This window comes from Spermophilus citellus, assembly GCF_964194105.1.
Source record: "Spermophilus citellus genome assembly, chromosome: 1".
NCBI classification, from domain to species: Eukaryota; Metazoa; Chordata; class Mammalia; order Rodentia; family Sciuridae; genus Spermophilus; species Spermophilus citellus.
Window position 1 is genome coordinate 31,820,390 of NC_138182.1, and position 20,458 is coordinate 31,840,847.

The window sequence follows — 20,458 nt, forward strand, 5'->3', positions numbered from 1 at the left end:
TAATTAAAACCAAAGATAGTGCTACTGAATGAAATATTTTCACTATGTTTATTTTGAATACTGATGTTCAAGAACAATGTTTATTTACTTAGAGGAAGATGAGGAATATTTAACCAAGAGCCTAGTGGATATAAGGCACATAGGTTAATTAATAGAGTCTTTTGAACGTCTCTTAGAAATACTTCCAGATTCTTTCAAAAGAAATAGAAGAAAATAAATTTCTGGAATTAGACAAAGACTAGAATGATTCCTTCATTTCTTAGAATGTGACTTTGATGTCATATCACAAATGTAAAAGGAATGATTCTACATATTCTGAAAGATGATAGAGGATTCTTAAACTGAGATAACCCAGTGCCTAGCACAGAAGGGTGCTCAGTAACTGTTAGTTCCCTTTTCTTTTGCCTTTAGCATGCTTCAAATCACTTTGAATATACATTTTTTCTTTGCTATAGTTACATTGAAAGTACTACATATTAATTCATGGATGGGGTTTTATTTTGTTTTTTGGTTTTCTTTTTAATGAAATGTTTTTTAAATACCTTAATTTTATTAATTTATTTTTATGTGGTGCTGAGGATCGAACCTAGCACCTCACACATGCTGGGTGAGCGCTCTACCGCTGAGCCACAACCCCAGTCCCAGTTTTGTTTTTTAAATCAAATGAAGAGAAGGAAAAGAAGAAAATTACAAGGAGAAAAGGACATTTAAAAGATTCTTTTGAGATGATTAAGCAAAAATCAAATAAAACAGAAGAATAAAGCAGTTAGGTAGGAGTTGGATTATCCAGGATGGAATTAATCGTCTGTAATCATTAAAAGGCCGATAAGGTTCTTAGTGTACTTGGAGGGGGACTGAAGCTTGTGATGGCATGTAGTGGGACAGATGTTTCCTAGTACAGGCTAACTGAGCTTAGTTTTCCATTACTGAAAAAGAACTGGAAGATATGACATGAGCTTGGGGTGGATGTAATCAGGAGAAGACAATCTGCCACTTGTCATTTATATTGTAGGACCTGACCCGGAGTTTTTAAAGCCTGGTGGGTGCCAAATTTTTATTAATTTTCAAAATTGCTGTTTAGATTTATTCACTCATACATCGTATCTCCCAAGCTTTTCTAATAGAAAGTCCACATATCTCACATAATGATGTCCCCATAGAAAATGGTTTGATTAACATGTGATAAGTGAAAAAATATAAAAGATCTTTAAGCTTCCTATTGCACTTGATCCTGCATTGGTGTGGCGTGAATCAAATGAAAAAGAAAGGCTTTGCACTGTGCCTTGAAGGTAATAGAGAAAAACATAGTAAAAAGGCGATCTCCACAGTAATCAGAGCTTGGTATATCAATACTCACTTATAAACAAATAGGTTATCAATTTCTATTAGTACTCTACCACTGTAGCCGCTGGAGGCTTTCAGGAATAATGAGAATATATGTCAGATTGTAGTGAATGGCCCTAAAGCAGTTGTTAATCAGATCTTTTTAAAAGTTGCTTAAGTCAGTAAAATTTGGAATTCTTCAATATTCTTTGCTTTGGTGTACCATCAGATTAATAAACTTTGTTACCAGAAATAAAAAGTTATTCTTCAATTTAAGACTTTTTTCACTGTGCCCTTCAATGCTACTCTTAACATTCCTTTAAAATAGGGTTGAAAATTATAAAGGATTTTTATGATTTTGATTGGGGTAGAGATCAGTTTTTAGTGGCTGATGATAAAAAGTAAGGCTTTGCAGTATAAATGAGTCTTCACTCACATCTGTTTAATAGGTTAAATGCAGAGAGGCAAGTCTAGTCCATCTAAATTAATCTTTGTTTACTACTACAGAGAACAAAAGTAAATGTCTCACATCCTAGAATAATGAAGATGTGAGTTTGAAGATACGACCTTTCTACTAGTGCTGAAGAACTGAAAAGAAAAACTAATCTTACCCATATCCCTTTCTCTCAAGAGTCACTGCATATGTTTAGGTATATTCAACAAACATTTTTTTAAACACTTAACAGTGAGCCATGCTTGGTGCTGGGATACAGATGAATAAGACGTAAGCAATTAAGTAGGAGTTTAGTCAGGGACAGCAGTGAACTGGCATCCTGGTGAGGAGTCCAATAATTAATACTTGGCATGATGCATAAAGCTGGTAGTCATTGTATAATGCTTTGTCAGGTAAGTTACATTTATTTTATTTAATCTCATCTAATTCTCATAATCACCCCCAAGGTAAGGTATTGTCAGTCCCAGTTTACATAGATGAAGAAATGGAGACAGTTATTTGATACATTGATGTAAGGTAGAGTAACTTGCCCAAGATGGATAGATAGTTAAACCAAAACTCGAGATCTATTATATTTCATTCAATTTATCACTGCTTTTTTTTAGATATTTTATATTTCAATTCTAATTAATTTAATTTAGTGATCCTATATACTAAATTCGCTACCTGACTTGTAGTAGTAAATTAAGTCTACAAAGCAAACTCATTAGTGAAAGACATCTCATAAAAATTTATATTCCTAACCTAATTTTGGTGACAGCTATTTGTTTCCAATATCACTTAAGATCATAAACAACGATATGAACTTCTGATTGTGTATCTGATTTTCAGGTGAATTAATAATGCCTTCTTTACTGGTATATCATCATATCCTTCTTGGTCTTATCACTTTCATCACACCTTTTTGTCATTCAACAATGAACATAAAATATTAGCAGTGTATAAAAAGCATGAAATTGATGAGATCCAGCCACATTACATTTCAGGAGGATACTGAAAAGAAGAATATTTGTAGCCGTTGCCCCTGAGCCAGTCTTAAGGATAGTTACAAGCAAGGGAGCTTAAAAAGGCAAAAAAAAAAATGTTTATTATACTTAAGAATGAACACAGATTATATAATAAGAAAAAAGGCTTAAATGTTTTGGAAAATGTCATATAGATTTCTTAGCATTCATTATTTAACCTGGAGTGACATATCATTTATCCTTGACTTATCAGAGAAAAATTAAGGCATGGAAAAGGAAATACTATTTATCTTTGCTATACTTATTAGTAACTGAGGAATTCTTAGTAAGAATGAATGTTATTTAATCCTTTTAAACTTGGAAGCAAACCAAATGACATCAAAAACAATGTCTCTCTCCCAACATAAAAACTATAGAACCAGCCTTATAAAATTAAATTTGCTAGGACATTGTGATAATGTTATTCCTAAATTTCCTGCTAGGGGAAGATGTCCTGGATGACAGATACTATGTTAACCTAAGGTAATCACCTCAGAATAAAAGAAGGACTAGAGTTCATTCAGTTTTATTTGTACTTCCTTTACTTCACTGCTTTATTCAACAGATTAAGTATTGAGCAACTTCAGTGTACCAGAAGTTGGGCTAAGTGTTAGAGATAAAATGGCAAATAAGATTGATATGGCACCTACCCATAATGGGGAATGTACACAACTTAACAGTCAATTATAATGCAGCATGGTAAATGCTCGGCATTGTTTGAGCTTCTGTAGGCTGCTGTGAGCATGCAGGAGAGCTTTGGTCAATCCAGGAGTCTTTGGGGGGAATATGGCATCTTGGATGAGACTTAAAGGATAAAAGAACTTAGATAAGGATAGTGAGGAAAAGGGATAAGGGATAAATAGTGGATGGAATGTCACACTCAAAGGACAAAGTGGCAAAACCTTTGAACATAGGTGGGAATAGTAAGATAAAAGAGTTAAACAGGTTGTAGATCATTTAGGCTTTTGTAAGACAAATGAAGTAGTTTAAACTTTCTCCTCAGACCTCCTAAGAGCTGTGGAAGGATATTAAGCAGGGGTTTGCATTTTTAAAAGGTCACCAGACTATGGAACTAGTGCTTGAGTAGCTTTTCCCAGACATTCTAAGGTGGACAATTCCCTACCTAATTCCACATTGCAGAGGATGTCAGAGTGACATTTTTTATTGCAATGTTAGTATGCATGGCCCTAATTATTAGAAAGAAAATCTGAGTTATGAATGTCATGCAAAATAATTTACCATAAGATCATACAGCACTAGACTCCCATCCTTTTATAGATAAGAAGATAGAGACCCAAGTAGCCAAAGGACCTGCCAGGGTTGCGGAGCAACAGGTACTGTGGTGACACAGTCAGACCCAGACCCACATCCCCTCCCACCTTGTTGTAGGCCTTGATACAAGCTCTTCACTGCTTCTGCATCAAGAGGGTCTCAGAAATACTCATATGTTATAAACCCATGAGCACATCTGTGTTTCGAATGGTTCATTTACTGATTGTGTTTTCTGCCTAGGAACCTTTCACAACCTTCTTCCTCAATGCAAATGATGGGAAATTTGACCATCCAGATCGAACCTTCTCTTCAATTGCTAGGTCTTGGAGAACTAGTCAGAGAGATACTTCTGATGTAAAGGTAGGCTCTTTTATTTGTTGATATCAGTGGAATTTCAAAATTGTTGAAATTTTGACTTTCTTATTAAATGATGTATAAGACATTTTATATTGCAGCTTTGTTCCATCATATTAAAATTACAAGCTACATCTAACCTTAAAAGAAATAATTTTGAGCATCATAAAAATAATTCAGGATTCTTTTATATTAATCAGGTAAGGTGTTTTGTTATTCAAAAATTCCCCATCTAATTTAGATGAAATAATCAGGGGATGGAAAGAAAAGCCCATAAATTGCCTTTCCTGCTGTTCACTCAATATTTGGCCCATTCCATAAAACACAGCGGGAATTGGATTTGACCTTAATGTGTCATATTGGTATAGCTTGCCCAGCTTTGGGTTTGTGTAGCCTGGGGCAATTAATAAAGCATTAATGACAAGCCCCATTTAAAATGTAGGCTTTTCTGTACAGCCTTAGCTTTTACTTGACTCTGCCTAGGGATACTATGCAACAATACACATTAGATTAAACCAACACACAGACAATATCCAGGAACAGCCAGAGAGCAATTTTAAAGTTACTCTATGTATTTAACTATTGTTAAATACAAAAATTTATTTTTCATTTATGGGGGCTCTTGCTTTAAGGAAAAGAAAAAGATTGTATTCAAAACAATAAAATGCATTTGTTCTCTTTCTCTCTCTCTCTTTTTTTCTTTTTTCTTTTTCCCCCTGATAATAAGATTACATGATCAAGTTCTTGCCTGGGTAAATGTGTTTCTTATTTTAAGCCTTTTTCTTCAAGGCAAGTTTTTTCCCATAACTGTCACTCAGCATAAAAATGTCATAGTATCATTTCATTTAGGGTTCTGATCCAACAAAAAGCAGTAAGGTCAAGTCAAATTTACATATGTGTGCTTTTCTATTCTAAAACATTTATAAAGACAATTACTAGAAAGAAAACTGAATGAACACAACTTTTATTCATTTCTTTTTCCAAAGCAGAAAACAAAGGAGGTGGGAGCCAAGCAGAGTATAGCTCATCCCTGTGTTTTTGTTGTTGTTGTTGTTGTTGCTATCAAACTTTTACCTAAGTGAATATTAATTTATACATACAACATACTCATGCTTAGAGAATTTAACCTGCACCCTTATTAAGTTCTTAAAATTCATAATTTTCTTTTAATAGTCTTATAACTTTTCTGAGGACTTAAAACTCTAAAATATTCATAAACCTTCATTTTAGATTGATTTACTACCAATTAAATCAAGGGAGGAATTTGTTTCTTATTTAATAATACTTCACATATGAGAAACAAAATGGGAGACAATAGACCCTCATTGATCCATAGAATCTCAAATTAATATAATGTTTATAAAAAGCACTCAACAGTAATTTGTGAATTAAATATTCCTGTCTATAATTGAAGGCTTATCACATTTGAGATTGTTTATATTTAAGTCAGAACTGTATCCTTATTATATCAAACTATTTCAAGTGAAAGTGTCTCCTCACTATAACTTGACATCATTACAAGAAAGAAAATTGACTTTTCAACTTAAAGATTCATGCTCACCTGCCCTCACAAATACTGGAGACATCCTAATTTTTATATGTAAATCAGTTTTAGCTTTCCTTCCTAACCTGAGGACTTCATTAATTCTTTAGATCAACAGATATCTCATAAAGTTACATTTCAGTCTCTGGTGACCCATTTCCATACCAGGCTTATCCCTCTAAATTCTCCAGGAAGTTTTCCTGTTTAGAACCATTTCAGAAATGTTCACCTTCCATTACTGTTTGTGCTACCTGAGCTCCTGAGGTCACATCATCAAGAACAAAGATCAAGGTGTTTATCACTAACTTGGGAGTTTTTTGTTTTTCATGCTAACCAGCTGCACTGAACACGCATGTACAGTGTTTCCCCCCGAGACTTAATTGGTTCATAAGGAGCTCATTTCCCCAGCTTGACACTACACAGATTGCTCTCATTTTCAGTTCTCTCATGCCACCACCTTGAACCTTTCATAGTGTATATCTTGCTGTGTAGACCTACCCCTGTCCTTTTAAAGGCTGCACACTACATACATATACAATATTTACGCAGTCTTCTGTTGATAGAGCGTTTGTCTTTCTCTGTGATTGTTATTGTTATGCTCAAGACTGCTGTGAACATCCATGCACACTGACATCTCAGTGAACCTTGTGTGCGTATGCAAAGGTTAATTCCTATTAATACAACCATTGGCTCAAAGGTTATGTACATATACATTTTAAATTTGTTAATTTGTTGCCAAACCATCATCCCCAAAGAATTATGTTGTATTATTGCTATAGCAGCATTCCCCTGTCATCACTATTGCAATAAACTGTAACTAATATAGGAAGTGAAAACTGGAGTCATCATTGTATTGGTTTGCATTTCTTTTAGTGATGTTCAGCACTTTTTTGCATATTATTGATTTGTAAACTGACATGTATCTTTTGCTCATCTTATTCTTGATTATTTGAAAGGGATCTTTGAAATTGCAGAAAGTTGCACTACAAGTATATAGTTTTTTAGTCTTTCAGTTTTATGTTTCAGCTGAGTGAGTTTGTGTGTGTGTGTGTGTGTGTGTGTGTGTGTGTGTGTGTGTCCAGCCACATATATACATCTTTCCATTTTCCTTTTTAGCATCAGAATCTGGGTCTCTATGACAGCAATATTAGAGACAAATTTTCTTGGAATATCTAGTGATATGTTGAAATTTTCCTAAATTTGTGATTACACATATTGATTTAAAGTATATAGTATTATTTCATTCTAAGATAATTACTAATTTACTAGAGAAGAATGTCTCAAAAAACATGAATCATTTTACTGTGTGTTAAAACCTAAGCTTTTTATTTCCTATCCCAAACTATACTATAGCATTTCATATATTTTTAAGGAAATATATTTTCATTTCCAGAGAAGAAAAGTAAATATCTCTGCAAAATCTACTAACTTAGACAATCCTGTGGGAGAGAACCAGAATGCAGTAGATGGTTTTATTCTGTCTCTCTCTATTAATGTCAGTCTCTTCCTGTGCTAATGAACACAAGCTGGGGAAGAAAGAGTGCTGCCGAAGTGACCCCTCAGGAGAGAGGTCTCCAGAGTTGAGTGAAGCCAGTTAGTTTTTACGTTATTTTTATTTTTTTCTATTTCTTTCCTCTAGATGGTAGTTCTGGCAATGACATGTACCTTACAAAAGTTCTTATACTAATTTCCCTTAATGCCTTCAAAAGTTGTTATATTACTTTTTGATTAGCTATGTAGATGTCAGAAAAGGTAGCTGTGACAAAACGTCATTAAGGTGACATAGTGTAAATTAATGCAGTTAATGGAGGTGCTCACCACTGACTCAGTGACCCATTATGAGCTCTCATGGAATTAACGAATACCCAGACATCAATCTTTTGAAAAGGGGGGAAGAAAAGAGATGGCAGCTTTAAAACCTTGCAGTGAATTATATTAGAAAAGTGAAAACGTCTGGGTTGGATTTGATTTCACTAGGAAGCCATAAAATGGTATGCTCTCTCAGCGAAATATATTAAGCTGAAATGTCAGATTTGATGCAATAGGTATACAATTATGATAGTGTTAATAGTGGTCTTCTATCATTCTAAGGCATACTTTCAAGTCAATTTCTCAGCAGCTTGAACTTGTCATAAGCTTATAAATTAGAAATTGTGTTTGAGGATATTTTCTTATTTTTTGACAGAACACATATAATACTATTAACTGTACCGTAGGGTTTTAGTATAGCTGTTAAAATAAACTAGAAATCACATTTTCAGACACAAAATGCCTGTTACAATATTCATTTTGCCATTTCTGTAATAATACTCTGCGTCTTTCTGCAGTTTTTCATTTAGAAAATTTTAAACTACTTGGACCCTTTTCCTTAGGAGAAGCTGATTAACGGCAATGTCTCAATGGGAAGAGAGTAAGCAGAACAGCAGTTGTCTTCAGTAGGCAAGCCAGTGTCTAATGTGCCTGTCATAGGAGCACACTCACAAGTTATAATGGTGGCCCTCATTCCTTCTGAATAATACTTAACATTTTTCAAACATGCTTTGTTGTTGGTACAACAATTTGATACAGTCCTCATACGCAGTCCCTGTTCTTTAAAGAGGTTCCCAGAGCTCAAGTGACTTATCTGAGCCCACAAGTAGGCAGGTGATAAGGAAGCCAGACCAGCATTTTGTCTTCTCAGTTATTTCCAGTGCTTCGTCCACTGGATGGCAAGCTGTTTTCATTCTCAGCATGACAGTATAATCATATCCAGCTATTTTGACTGTTTTTGAGTAATTGACTGGTCAAGTAATAGTCTACTCATTTATTGTTGAATAACTAACATAGTATCTTAAAAACAGAACATAGTATCTTAAAAATAATAATAATAATAATTTATATCCTCACAGTTCTGCAGTTGGAGCAGGACTCAGCAGATACAGCTTGTCTGGTCTCTGTTGGGTTAGCCAGGCATCCCATCTAGAACTGGAAAATTCAAAATGATTCCATTTACTTGTCTGGCACCTTAGCAAGCTGGCTAGAACAGTGTAGGGCTGACTAGTGCTATTTGTCTTTCCATGGTATTTCTAGAAAGATCTTCTAAAATCACAATAGAATGCTATTGTCATGTATAACTAAAACCATAGCTAGCTACCAATATGATAAGAGAGAGAGAGAGAAAGAGAGAGCTGCAAAAATATTTGTGAAATTAAAAATGAATTGCGACAAGTAACAGGTGAATAAAATAGACAGTTCATCCTGGAATTTTCATTATTGTGGAACATGTAAACATTCCTAAATACTAAAATAATAATAATTGTCATACAGAAAGCTAAAGCAAAGTAAAGTCATGTATGATTGGATTGCTACTTTATTTTTTATTAATTCATATTAATTATATAGAATAATGGGTTTCATCTTGCTATATAACATACTTTGATCATATTCATATTCACCACCACCCCCATTTCCCTCCCTTTCTTGCCTCTCCCCCACCCATTTCCTTCCTGAGTTGCTACTTTTAAAATCACAATAAAACTATTGCCATGTATAACTCGAAAGAACAAATGCATTTTTTCGAAAAATCACAATAGAAGAGAAGGGAACGTAGGCTTAAGGAGTCTGGTTGTCTGAACCTGAAGTCCCAAGCTTGGTTTCTTAGGGTTTGGGATGTAACTCAGTGGTAGAATGCATGTTCAGCATGTGTGAGGCCCTGGGTTCAATTCCTAGCACCACCTGCCCCCCCACCCCCAAAGGAAAGAGAATGAAGGGAGGAAGGGGAAAGGGGAAAAAAGGAAAAAGAAGGAAAGGAAGAGAAGGAAGGAAGAGAGAAAAGGAAAAAGTTGATTTTAAAGTTGCCAGAAAAAATTGTTCCCAAACTCCTGAAGTGACCAAAGTAAGACCTATTTCATTTTAATCTAAACAGTGAAGAAAGAAGAGCACTAAAAGCTGCCCATGGCCAAGGAGAACAAAGTGAGGCTGAGAAAGATGTGCCTGGTGGAGATTTAGAACTGCAAGGGATGGGTGCTCTAGAGGAACATCCAAGGAGACTCTGACTGGGGCCAGTTCTTATCTGTATTTAAATTGATCTCTTTAACACTTTTGAACCTTTTTAACACAGCTAGAATAAGCAAGGTAACATTTTTCAAACTGCAAAAGTTTCCCCTCCCAAAGTGGAGATTTTGTTTCCAGGTTTGTTCTTCTTGTATTTAATAAAGTTCTTCATTGCCTCTTCTCGTATCTTGAGGCATTCTTCCGGCCATACACACTTTCCCCAGAAGAGTTCTGGTGATATTAAAATAACTTTATCTAATATCATCAGCAGTTTAATATTTAATGAGCACCTTCTACGTGGGAAATAGAGCACCAGGAGCTGGGAGGGATTCAACAAAAATACAAACCTCACAAAATAAGGCTTGGATTTTTGCTTTTGCCTGAAATATTATTAATATTAAATCCTATGGTTTTGTGCCTTCATGAATTTAACATAACATCATTCAGTAAAACTATATTATAGTTTTAAGTAGGTTTATAAGGTTTATATTAAGTAGGTTAATAATAAACACCTGATCCTGCAACACAGGAAAGAATGGGAAATACTAAGTGAAAAATATATAGTACCAAGTTGGTAGAAGATAAATTGAGACTCTTTAGGCTGTTTAAATGAACTAAACCCATGCTATGGATGTATATCCTTCTCTGTCCTCCAGAAAGCCTATTGCCTCTTTTTAACATAGGACATGAGCACAGATAACTGAAGAAAGGCAATAAGGACAATCCCTGACTTATGTGAGTCTATTACGTATAGTTCCCTCCAAGTTAAGCAGCAGCTTGAGTGTACCTGTCTTTCCCCCTTTTGGCCCTTTCGGGATTTTAATGTAATTCAGCGTCATATTAAGAGTAGGTCATGTGCAAAAGTCATTGGTCTTTGCCTTCTCTACACCATTTACTAATTTTCTCTTAAGAGTGGGAGTAAGATCAGAAGAAAACTTTATGTTTTATATGAATACTTTGAAATTATAAGATGATAATTATGCATTTCTGATTGGGTAAAAATACCTCAGGAAAGAGTGATTTCTTACTTCTACCTTCTAATCAGTGATCGTACACTTTTACCAGAATGCTCCTTCAGTGACTGACTTACACTGCCACGCTTGCCCTGCTGGGAAATCAAGCACATTATAATCGTTGCTGATAGAGTATTGCTGAAGCACACTTTAACCCCTGTCCTATTCTTCAATTAAGCCCTCTCTTATTGGCAATAAGCAGGTTTGTTTACCTTATAGCTTTTATTTCAGCCCCTTCTCCCTTCCCCTTCCACATTCAGGCCATTGAAAATGTTCTTCACTTACATTAATTTCACTGTACCCCCTTTTCCACACAGTTCATTGTGGCGTGGACATCTCCTACATAGTTGATCATGAGCATATATTTTCCCCTCAGCATGAGCCATTTAATTCCCTCACTTTCTGGGTATGCTGGGCCCCTGACCTTCTCCATCCCCCCTGGCTGACTGGTAGCTCTGTTGTAGATCCTTGCCCCTTGTCAGAGAGCACATACATCCTCTAACTCCACACCTCACAGCAGCCCCTCTCCCTTCCCTCTTCCCCACAGGGACAGTCTCCCTCCTTTCCAGTACACCTTCTACTTTGTCACCCAGTGTCTTCTTGTAAAACAATAACTTCTTTAAAATGTTGGTTGTCTGTAAGATGAAATCCAAATAGCCTAGCCTTTACAAAACTTCCTCATCATCTTCCCTAAAACTCCTACCATCTCCTCTCCTCGTCCAGATCGACCCACCCATATTTCCTATCCTCCACCCATACTCACTTTCTTACCACTCCTTGTTGGTGCTCCCTGAGAGTCCCCTGTGCCTCTTCCCCTGATCTCATCTTAGCCATGATCTGCTCAAATGATTCAATTGGTTCCCTGCTCCTCTTTGCCTACTCCTTCCACAGCTGTTATTGCTGTACATTATAACCACCTATTTATACATCACCCCTTTAGGCTTTGAGTTACCTGATATGAGGGCCATCACTTATCCATTTTTGTTTTGAGTACCCTTCACAGTGTCTGGAACTCAAACCTTTTCTTTGTGAATAAGTAAATGAAAGGGAATTTGTGTAAAAGATTTTAGAAAGATTTCTATTTAAATATTTTATTTAGAAGAAAATTCTGATTCTTAAAATACTAGTCTCCATTTATCCAGAAAACCTGTTTATATAAACCTGTTTATGATACCACAATGCTAGAGAAAATAAACACAATTATCCTTTTCTTATGGTTCACAATTATGGTAAGAAGGGATCATGATCAAATTCACACAGAACATTACTGATATAAGTACCCACTTGTACTGTAACATGTATGTTGGTTTAATGGGAGAACCCATGGAGGAAAAACTTTCTTTTGTGCTTTTCTTAGAAAATTGAGGACACAATTTATTTGAAGGTCTCAGTGCCTGGTGTTTTTAATTTTTTTTCTGTGCATCCCTAGAGAAGACCACAATGAGATTCAATTTCAGGTGCTATGCCCATCAGTGTTGATCAGATTACATGAATAAATGCCGTATGCTTTTCACAGTGCAATTGAAAGTTAATTTAACCCTTATCTTGACATTTTTAAAAAGATTATATTGATGGTGTACATAAAAACTACAGTTGTTTTATTTCATTTTTCATTTTATCCTACTTACATAAAAGTAAAAAATTTTAGGGTCTTAGAATCATTTTTTTTCTATATCAGATTTTTTATAAGGTAACATAAAACCTCATTTAGATATAATGTACCACACATAAGTTATCTTTGCATCCAATTTTTAATAACCTACATTCCAGTGGCATACACTAAATCTTTAAAACTGATTACAATATTACATATCATCTCTTCACTACCTTCAGTGATATGTATAAGTAACTACTTTATTTGGGGATAGGGTATAGCTCAGTGGCAAAGCATTTGCCTAGTATGTGCAAGAACCTTGGGTTTCATCCCCAGCACTGCAGAAAGAAAGAAAAGAAAAGAGAAAAGAAAGAATTTGGTCAAGTCAAAAAATAAAGCTATGAATCTCCTTATAAACATCCTGTCTAGTAATTATCAGTGTGGTTTAAAAAAAATTAAAAAGTAGAAAATATTGTGTGATTCTTTTAACTTGGGGATAATTCATTAAGACTTAAAAGTTGTTTAAGTACCTACACTGGTCAATGTAGCTTTACATATTTGTTCACTAATGTCTTATGAACCATTATTAATTTATATGCCTGTTTCTCTTAATTAATTTGTGACAAAATAAAATTGAAAATGGGTGATATTATAAAATATTGCACATTATAATCAAAAATTATTCAAGAGAAATGTTTAATATTCTCAGACTCTTAAATAAAATGAATACTATAAGGACTAAAATCTTGCCATTAGGTAAAGAAAGTATTTAATTCCATTTATAGTTAGTAAGTGATAAGGTAATAGATTTCTTAAACTGATTTGTATACAATGGTTTAATATGCTACATTTTTTAATCCTGGCAGGAACTAATTCCAGAGTTCTACTACCTACCAGAAATGTTTGTCAACAGTAATGGATATAATCTTGGTGTCAGAGAAGATGAAGTAGTGGTAAATGATGTTGATCTTCCCCCTTGGGCAAAAAAACCTGAAGACTTTGTACGGATCAACAGGATGGTAAGAGGTTTGGGTTTTGTTTGAGCAATCATCAGGAAGTTAAAATATTCCATAGTTTTGTTTGTAACTTTTACAGATTGCCACTTAACATCTAAAATTTAAGATTAGAATTTAAAAAAAAATCAAGCAAGCAAACATATTACTGTGGTCTTCTGACAGTGTTCTTTGTTGTTGAGTGGATTTCCTTTCATGAGAACTAATCAAGGAATGGCAATTCAGTTATATTTACTCCCTTAGGAGAGTGCAATCAGATGAACATCTGTTGACTAATATTACATATTACAGAGTCCTTAAAATACATGCCCATTCCTCATTTTCATCTACTGTAGCCAGCATACCCGTAAATTTTCTCACATGTAAAAATATTTAAAACAAGAAAAATTACATTTGGAACATATTTCTATATAGGAAATTTAAGCTGTGAAACACATACCTTATGATGTAATATGCTTGGCTGTAAGAGAGCACCCATCTCATAAACATTCTTTTTACTCTGTATGACAGATGTCTGGGTGTTCAAATAAGAAATGTGTAAATAGAATGTTTGCATGTGGAAATTTTATAGATTTCAATATATTTTTACCCAGTGTGGTTATGGTACATGGAAACGAGCCACTTAAAAAACACCCTCTCTCCTGTACTATTATTCATGGTCATTTGAGGAATTATACCAGTAAAACCAATGACCTAAAATATGTTTTTAATCCTATTTCACTCTCAAGTTTTTCCAACTGTCTCATAAATCCATTTTATTTTGTTTTATAGTTTATTTTGATTCAGAATTGAAATACGTTTAACATATTATAATGGGACTCACATATGCCTTAATTCCTTTTTTTAAGTGCTTTATTGAAATAATTCACATGCTATATAATTTACCCACCGAAAAAAATCAATGGATTTTAACCCATTCACAGAGTTGTACAACCCTTACCACAGCAATTTTAGAGCATTTTAATCACTCCATAAAGAAACTTCAGATCTGTTAGCATCTCACCCTGTTCTCTCTAACTTCCTCATCCCCTCAGGCAGCCCTAAACAACCACTAATCTACTTTCTATCTCTACTTTCTTTCAATCTCTATGCCTTTTCTGGACATTTTACATTAACAGAATTATACATATGTATTCTCCGCCCCCTTCTCCAACATTATATCACATTTTTTGTACTTTATTGTTGGTAATATTTTCCTTTCTATTTTGAAGCTCTATTTTCTGTATCTAAGAAATATTCTACTTTTAATATACTTTATTTTACAAAGTTGTTGCTGATATAAATAGCCCCGTCTTTAAAAGTACCATATCTACAGTTTGGTCTCCCTCCCCATTTTGAGGTAATCTCATGTATTGCATAAATTTTATGTATATTCCCTCTCACTTCTCAATCTGTAAATTGGCACTTTCAGATATTTGGAGTTATTTCACACTGTCTGCTTGAACAATAGATTATTGCTTCAATTTATATGTTTAATATGAAGGATTTATACTTCAGTAACTCATACTTCTAAAAATCTCTATTTTCTATTAGAGTTGGTCATATGCTACCACATTATCCTTTCATACTTGAATATTTGCTATAATATCCATGTAAGGGTACCAGATCTACCAATTCAACCCTAGATCCCAGAACTCCAGAGCCCAGAATTGTGCTTGTTTTACATAACAGTTGATTAGTAAACATTTGCTGAGTGTGCAAGTCAGCTTTTGTCTCTGTGATCACATACTTGACAGAAACAACTTAGAGAAGGGAAGATTTAGCTTGGCTCACCATTTCAGAGGAGTCAGTCAATGGTGGCCAGTTGCATCCCTCTGGGCTTAAGGTGAGACAGAACACCATGTCAGGATGGCATAGCAGAGGAAAACTGCTCACAGTTTTTGCCAGCTAAGCAACAGAGAGAAGGAAAAAGGGTTAGGAGACATGATAAACCTTTTTAGGACTTACACTAGTATCCCAGAATAGTTTAGCCTTCCTCCAACTGTCTTACCTCCTCCATTCAGCTATTGAATCCTTTTGATCAGTGGTGAAATCAGATGCCTCATGACCCAATTATTGTCTAAAAGCTCCACCTCCAAATATTTCTGCACTGGGGACCAAGCTTTCAACATGTGAGTTTTTGTTGGATAGTCCAGATCCAAACTGTAACATTGAGTGAATGAATGAGTCATGTTGGTAATAATCTCATATGTGTCAGTATATAGAACAGTTTGGTCCAAATCAGTCAAAATGAATGAATCCTCCTCATCATCCTCTATGCCTATAGCTCACTTTCTTCTCCACTTTTTAACCTATTCATTAATTTACTTGAATAATAAAAATAGCAAATCAAGGCTTTAAGGAAAAATTGACATTCAGCAACCAGTCCTGGAAAAGCTGCATATCTGTATGTAAAAAAGGGATGGGTACCTTTGACCTTCCCTCACTACGTATAAAAAAATTAACTCAAAATGGATCATTGGACCTAAATATAAAACCTAAGTCTATAAAACTTCTAGAAGAAAACACAGAGGAGATAGTCTTTGTGACCTTGTACATCCTTAGGCAAAGATGTCTTAGATATGACAAGAAAATATAAGTCATAAATGAAAACATTGATAAATGGACTTTATTAAAATTTTTTTCTTTGTATAATGCTACTTAAAAGCATTGAAAGATATACCAGAGACTAGGAAAATATTTTTAAAAACACATCCAATAAAAGACTAAATTTAACATATATGAAGAGCATTTATTATATATAAAATCAAAAAGAAAATAATTATTAGAAAAATAGTTTTTATAAAAGGAGGGCAAAATATCTTTAACAAAAGGATTACAAAGGACAGATAAGCACATGAAAGGATGTGCCATATCAAAAACTAATCCAAAAATAAAATCAGTTAATCAAATTAAAATCACAGTGAGATACCACTATTGCCATGGCTTAAAAAAAAAAAAAAAAAAAAAAAAGCACTTGACATTGCAAGCACTGGTGAAGATGCACAGCAACAGAGACATATAGACCTTGCTGGCAGAAAACAGGTTGATAGTTTCTTGTAAAAAATACTTACCATATAACCCACAATCCCTCCACTCAGTATTGCCCCAAGAGAAAATGAAAATTTACTATTTCTAAAAGTGGATGAAAGTTGATAGTGGCTTATTCATTTTCATCAGAACCCAAAATCTACTTAGATGTTCCCCACTTGGTAAATGAATAAACAAACTGTGGGACAGCCATGTAATGGAGCATGAGCTAGCAACAAAAAGGAACAAATTGCTGATAAAAGTAAAAGTCATTCTCTTGCTTTTGTATTATGATGTCAGGATTTTTTGTTAGAGATAGAGAAAGAGAGAGAGAATTTTTTAATATTTATTTTTCAGTTTTCGGTGGACACAACATCTTTATTTGTATGTGGTGCTGAGGATCAAACCCAGCACCGCGCGCATGCCAGGCGAGCACGCTACCACTTGAGCCACATCCCCAGCCCATGTCAGGATATTTTTAACAACTGTATAAAGATAGCATTCATATCACAAAATTCACTTATTTTCAATATACAATTTAATTACTTTCAGTAATTTTGTAGAGATGTAAGACTATCACCACAGCCTACAGTATCCCATCACCCCAAAGCAATCTCACACCCAACTCCAACTGCAAGCAACCAGTAATCTACTGTGGATATTTCATACAAAAAGAACCAGACAATGTCTTCCTTTTGGTTTGGCTTCTTTCACTGAGCATAGTCTTTGAGACCCATCCATCTTATATCATGTATCAGTTCTTTGTTCTACTTTTTGTGCAATAGTATTTCATTGTAGGGAATATCACATATTGTTAATTCATTCATTAGTAGAGGAACATTTGAGTTGTTTCCTCTTTGGAGCTATTATGATTAATGCTGCTGTGAACATTCACATAAAAGTTTCTGTATGAATACAGGTTTTCATTTATTTGGTGTATATGGAATGAAATGGAATAGCTGACTCATGTAGTACATTTAACTGTTTAGGAAACCACCAAAGTGTTTTCCAAAGTGACTGTTACTTTACATGCCCATGTACAGTGTATGACCATTCTAGTTCATCCATGTTCTCACCATCACTTGTTATTACCTAAATATTTTTATTACAGCCATTCTGGTGGACATGAAATAATATCTTATTACAATTTTAATTTACATTTCTCTAATGACAATGATGTTGAGCATCTTCATGTTTTAATTAGATGCTAGAACATTTTAGATATATCTTAATAAAGCAATAAGAAGTGATTTATTATAGACACAACCTGTGTTCTTCATTAATCAAAGAAGTTTATGTGCTCACAGAATTAATAATTTTATTACTGATAAACCTAATTGAAATAGAAAAGGCAGTCATGCTTCTACAAACCAAGCCCCAGGGCAGCAGCATACACAGATTTTCTTTAATGTAGAAACAGTTATTAATTATTATGGATGAGAAACCATTATAAAATTAGTATTGGCATAAAGTAAATAAGAAATACCATGCATTCTTGACTATATCTGTAGAAAAAATTACAATGTTTCATTGAACTAGAATGTTGGATGTGAATGCAATCCAACTATATAAAATTGCCAAATAAATGATGTTTCTGGGTTTTCTATAAGTGAGATTTTTTAAATAACTTCTTAAAATTGATTTAATTTTATGTGGTGCTGAGGATTGAAGCCAGTGCCTCACATGTGCTAGGCAAGCACTCTACCACTGAGCTACAACCCTAGCCCCAAGTGAGATCTTTTTGAAGCAATATTATGATTATCTTTCTAAAGTTGATCACCTGGTTCCTTACCCTCATATATAATGGATAAAACTGAATTCTTCTCTTAAATCAAGTTTATTATCCTAAATACCTATTATTATTTTATAAAGTGATAGAACTTCAGATCTATTTTTCTTTTTCAGATTGTCGGTATCCCCGTAGCTCCATTTAACAACATACTGGTTATAGTTTGCTGCTTATGAGCTCTTCCAAGCTATAAAACCAAATAACTCTACTTATCAGTTCTTTTTTTTAATTGGTTGTTCACAACATTACAAAGCTCTTGACATATCATATTTCATACATTAGATTGAAGTGGGTTATGAACCCCCAATTTTACCCCAAATGCAGATTGCAGAATCACGTCGGTTACATATCCTCAATTTTACATAATGCCCTATTAGTAATTGTATTCTGCTACCTTTCCTATGATGAAGAATCAGTCAAGTGCTGAGCAAGGCCCTGGAGGAAATGTAAACTTTTTAACTCTGCTAGAAAGTGACTTTAGCTTCTACCTGGGTTTCATTTGACCATTGTCTGATGGATTCCAGATTTGGGACTTACGTACTGAAAGATGAAGTGACAAAACCCTGCCTTTAGTAAATGAAATGTTTCTATAGACAGTATGCAGCTTACACCTCTTCTTACCTACAACCAGCTGGCTGCCTGGGGTACTCTTCTCCCTGGCACAGCTGCTGACAATTGTTTTTCTATTTCCCTCAATCCAAGACTTGCTGCTGACAACTGCTGCAAATCAGGATGGACACCTTAATCTTAGTCACTTTATGTCATACCACAGTGGTTGTCTCAAGTGATCTCAACATAAAGGTTGACCAAGATAAAATAATGACAATAGTGCTTATTGCTAGGCCATTTTTTATTTTTAATTCTTTGCCAGACACTGTGCCAGAACATTGGTGCATCATTATTATAATCCTCAAAAAAACCTTCTGAGGAAAATATAACCTGAAACCCAGTGAGGTAATTTAACTTACCACATTCCATCTACTTAGCAAAGCAGTAATGTTCTTATACACTATCTCCAGGAGAAATAAGTAGTGGCCAGAGTAGCTGTAGAGATAGAGGGCGAAAGAGAAGGGAAGGAAGCCAGAAGCTAGTTCCATGGGGTGAATGGAAGAAAAGAGAGATGAGTGGGAAGTGGCCTTAGACCAATAGCATGGTCCAACACCTGGGGCTCTTCACACCTGACAAGTGGCCCCCATTTTTACCTTTGTCATCTGCTAGCTTCACACTGTTAGATTTCCTTTCATAGCTAGGAAAATCTTGGCTTCTAGTTTAGTGAGTGAAAAGTGTGAGAGGAGGGGTGTTTCCTTGACTTTTACAAATGGAGGAATCACAGGATTTTACAGCTGAAAGGGACCTTTTACTTGAATGAGGAGGCTGAAGCCCAGAAAGCCAAAGTAGCTGGTGGATGGTCTGAACCCAGATGCTTTCTAGCTGGCTGCTCCTGGCATCGCAGATTGCAATTGTGAATGCAGCATTCCCCAGACCCACATGTAGCTTTTAAAACTTCACCTGCATTTTCAATTACTTACAGCTTTATAGATTGACCTGAAAACCAATCCATTTGAATAATACCGTTTCTACTACAATACGTGTTTCAATCACCAAGTTATAAGGGAACTTTGGAATAGAACCTGTTTGACATTTGCAAACCATCTGTGGGCATGGATGTGTTCCAGACACCTAATTGTGACCCAGACTTACAATTTGGTTTTCATTAATGGCTCTCTGCCTATCTCATTACTCATATGAGCACCACATAGGTTCATCAAAATCCCTTTAAAACACCTGATTCCCACCAAACAGTTTCATATCATTTGGATTTTAATAAAAGAATGAATAGATTATTTGTCAAAAGGAACATCCTAAGAAATGATATAACATCATTAAGACAGTTTAAGCTTTCAATAGTTTTTCCCTCTTACTTTAATAGAGTAAAATCATGTACATAAAATTTGAGTAACAAATTATTTTTATTTATAATTACTGCAGGTACTTCAATTGTAAGTAAATCAAATAGAACAATTTAGTCCTGATACTAACATTACCAATTCAAGAACT

The 20,458-nt window shown here is 34.7% G+C and overlaps 1 protein-coding gene across 6 annotated transcripts in view; it reads left to right on the top strand.

Annotated features, from left to right (window-relative positions):
- Nucleotides 1-20,458, top strand: part of NBEA (neurobeachin) — a 638,449-nt gene that overhangs the window by 568,043 nt on the left and 49,948 nt on the right. For all 6 annotated transcript variants that reach the window (XM_081293195.1, XM_081293196.1, XM_081293198.1 and 3 more), the window contains exons 46-47: nucleotides 4,294-4,413; nucleotides 13,456-13,608. In XM_081293195.1, the coding sequence (XP_081149321.1) occupies nucleotides 4,294-4,413; nucleotides 13,456-13,608 (273 nt within the window). The remainder of the gene's footprint in view (nucleotides 1-4,293; nucleotides 4,414-13,455; nucleotides 13,609-20,458) is intronic.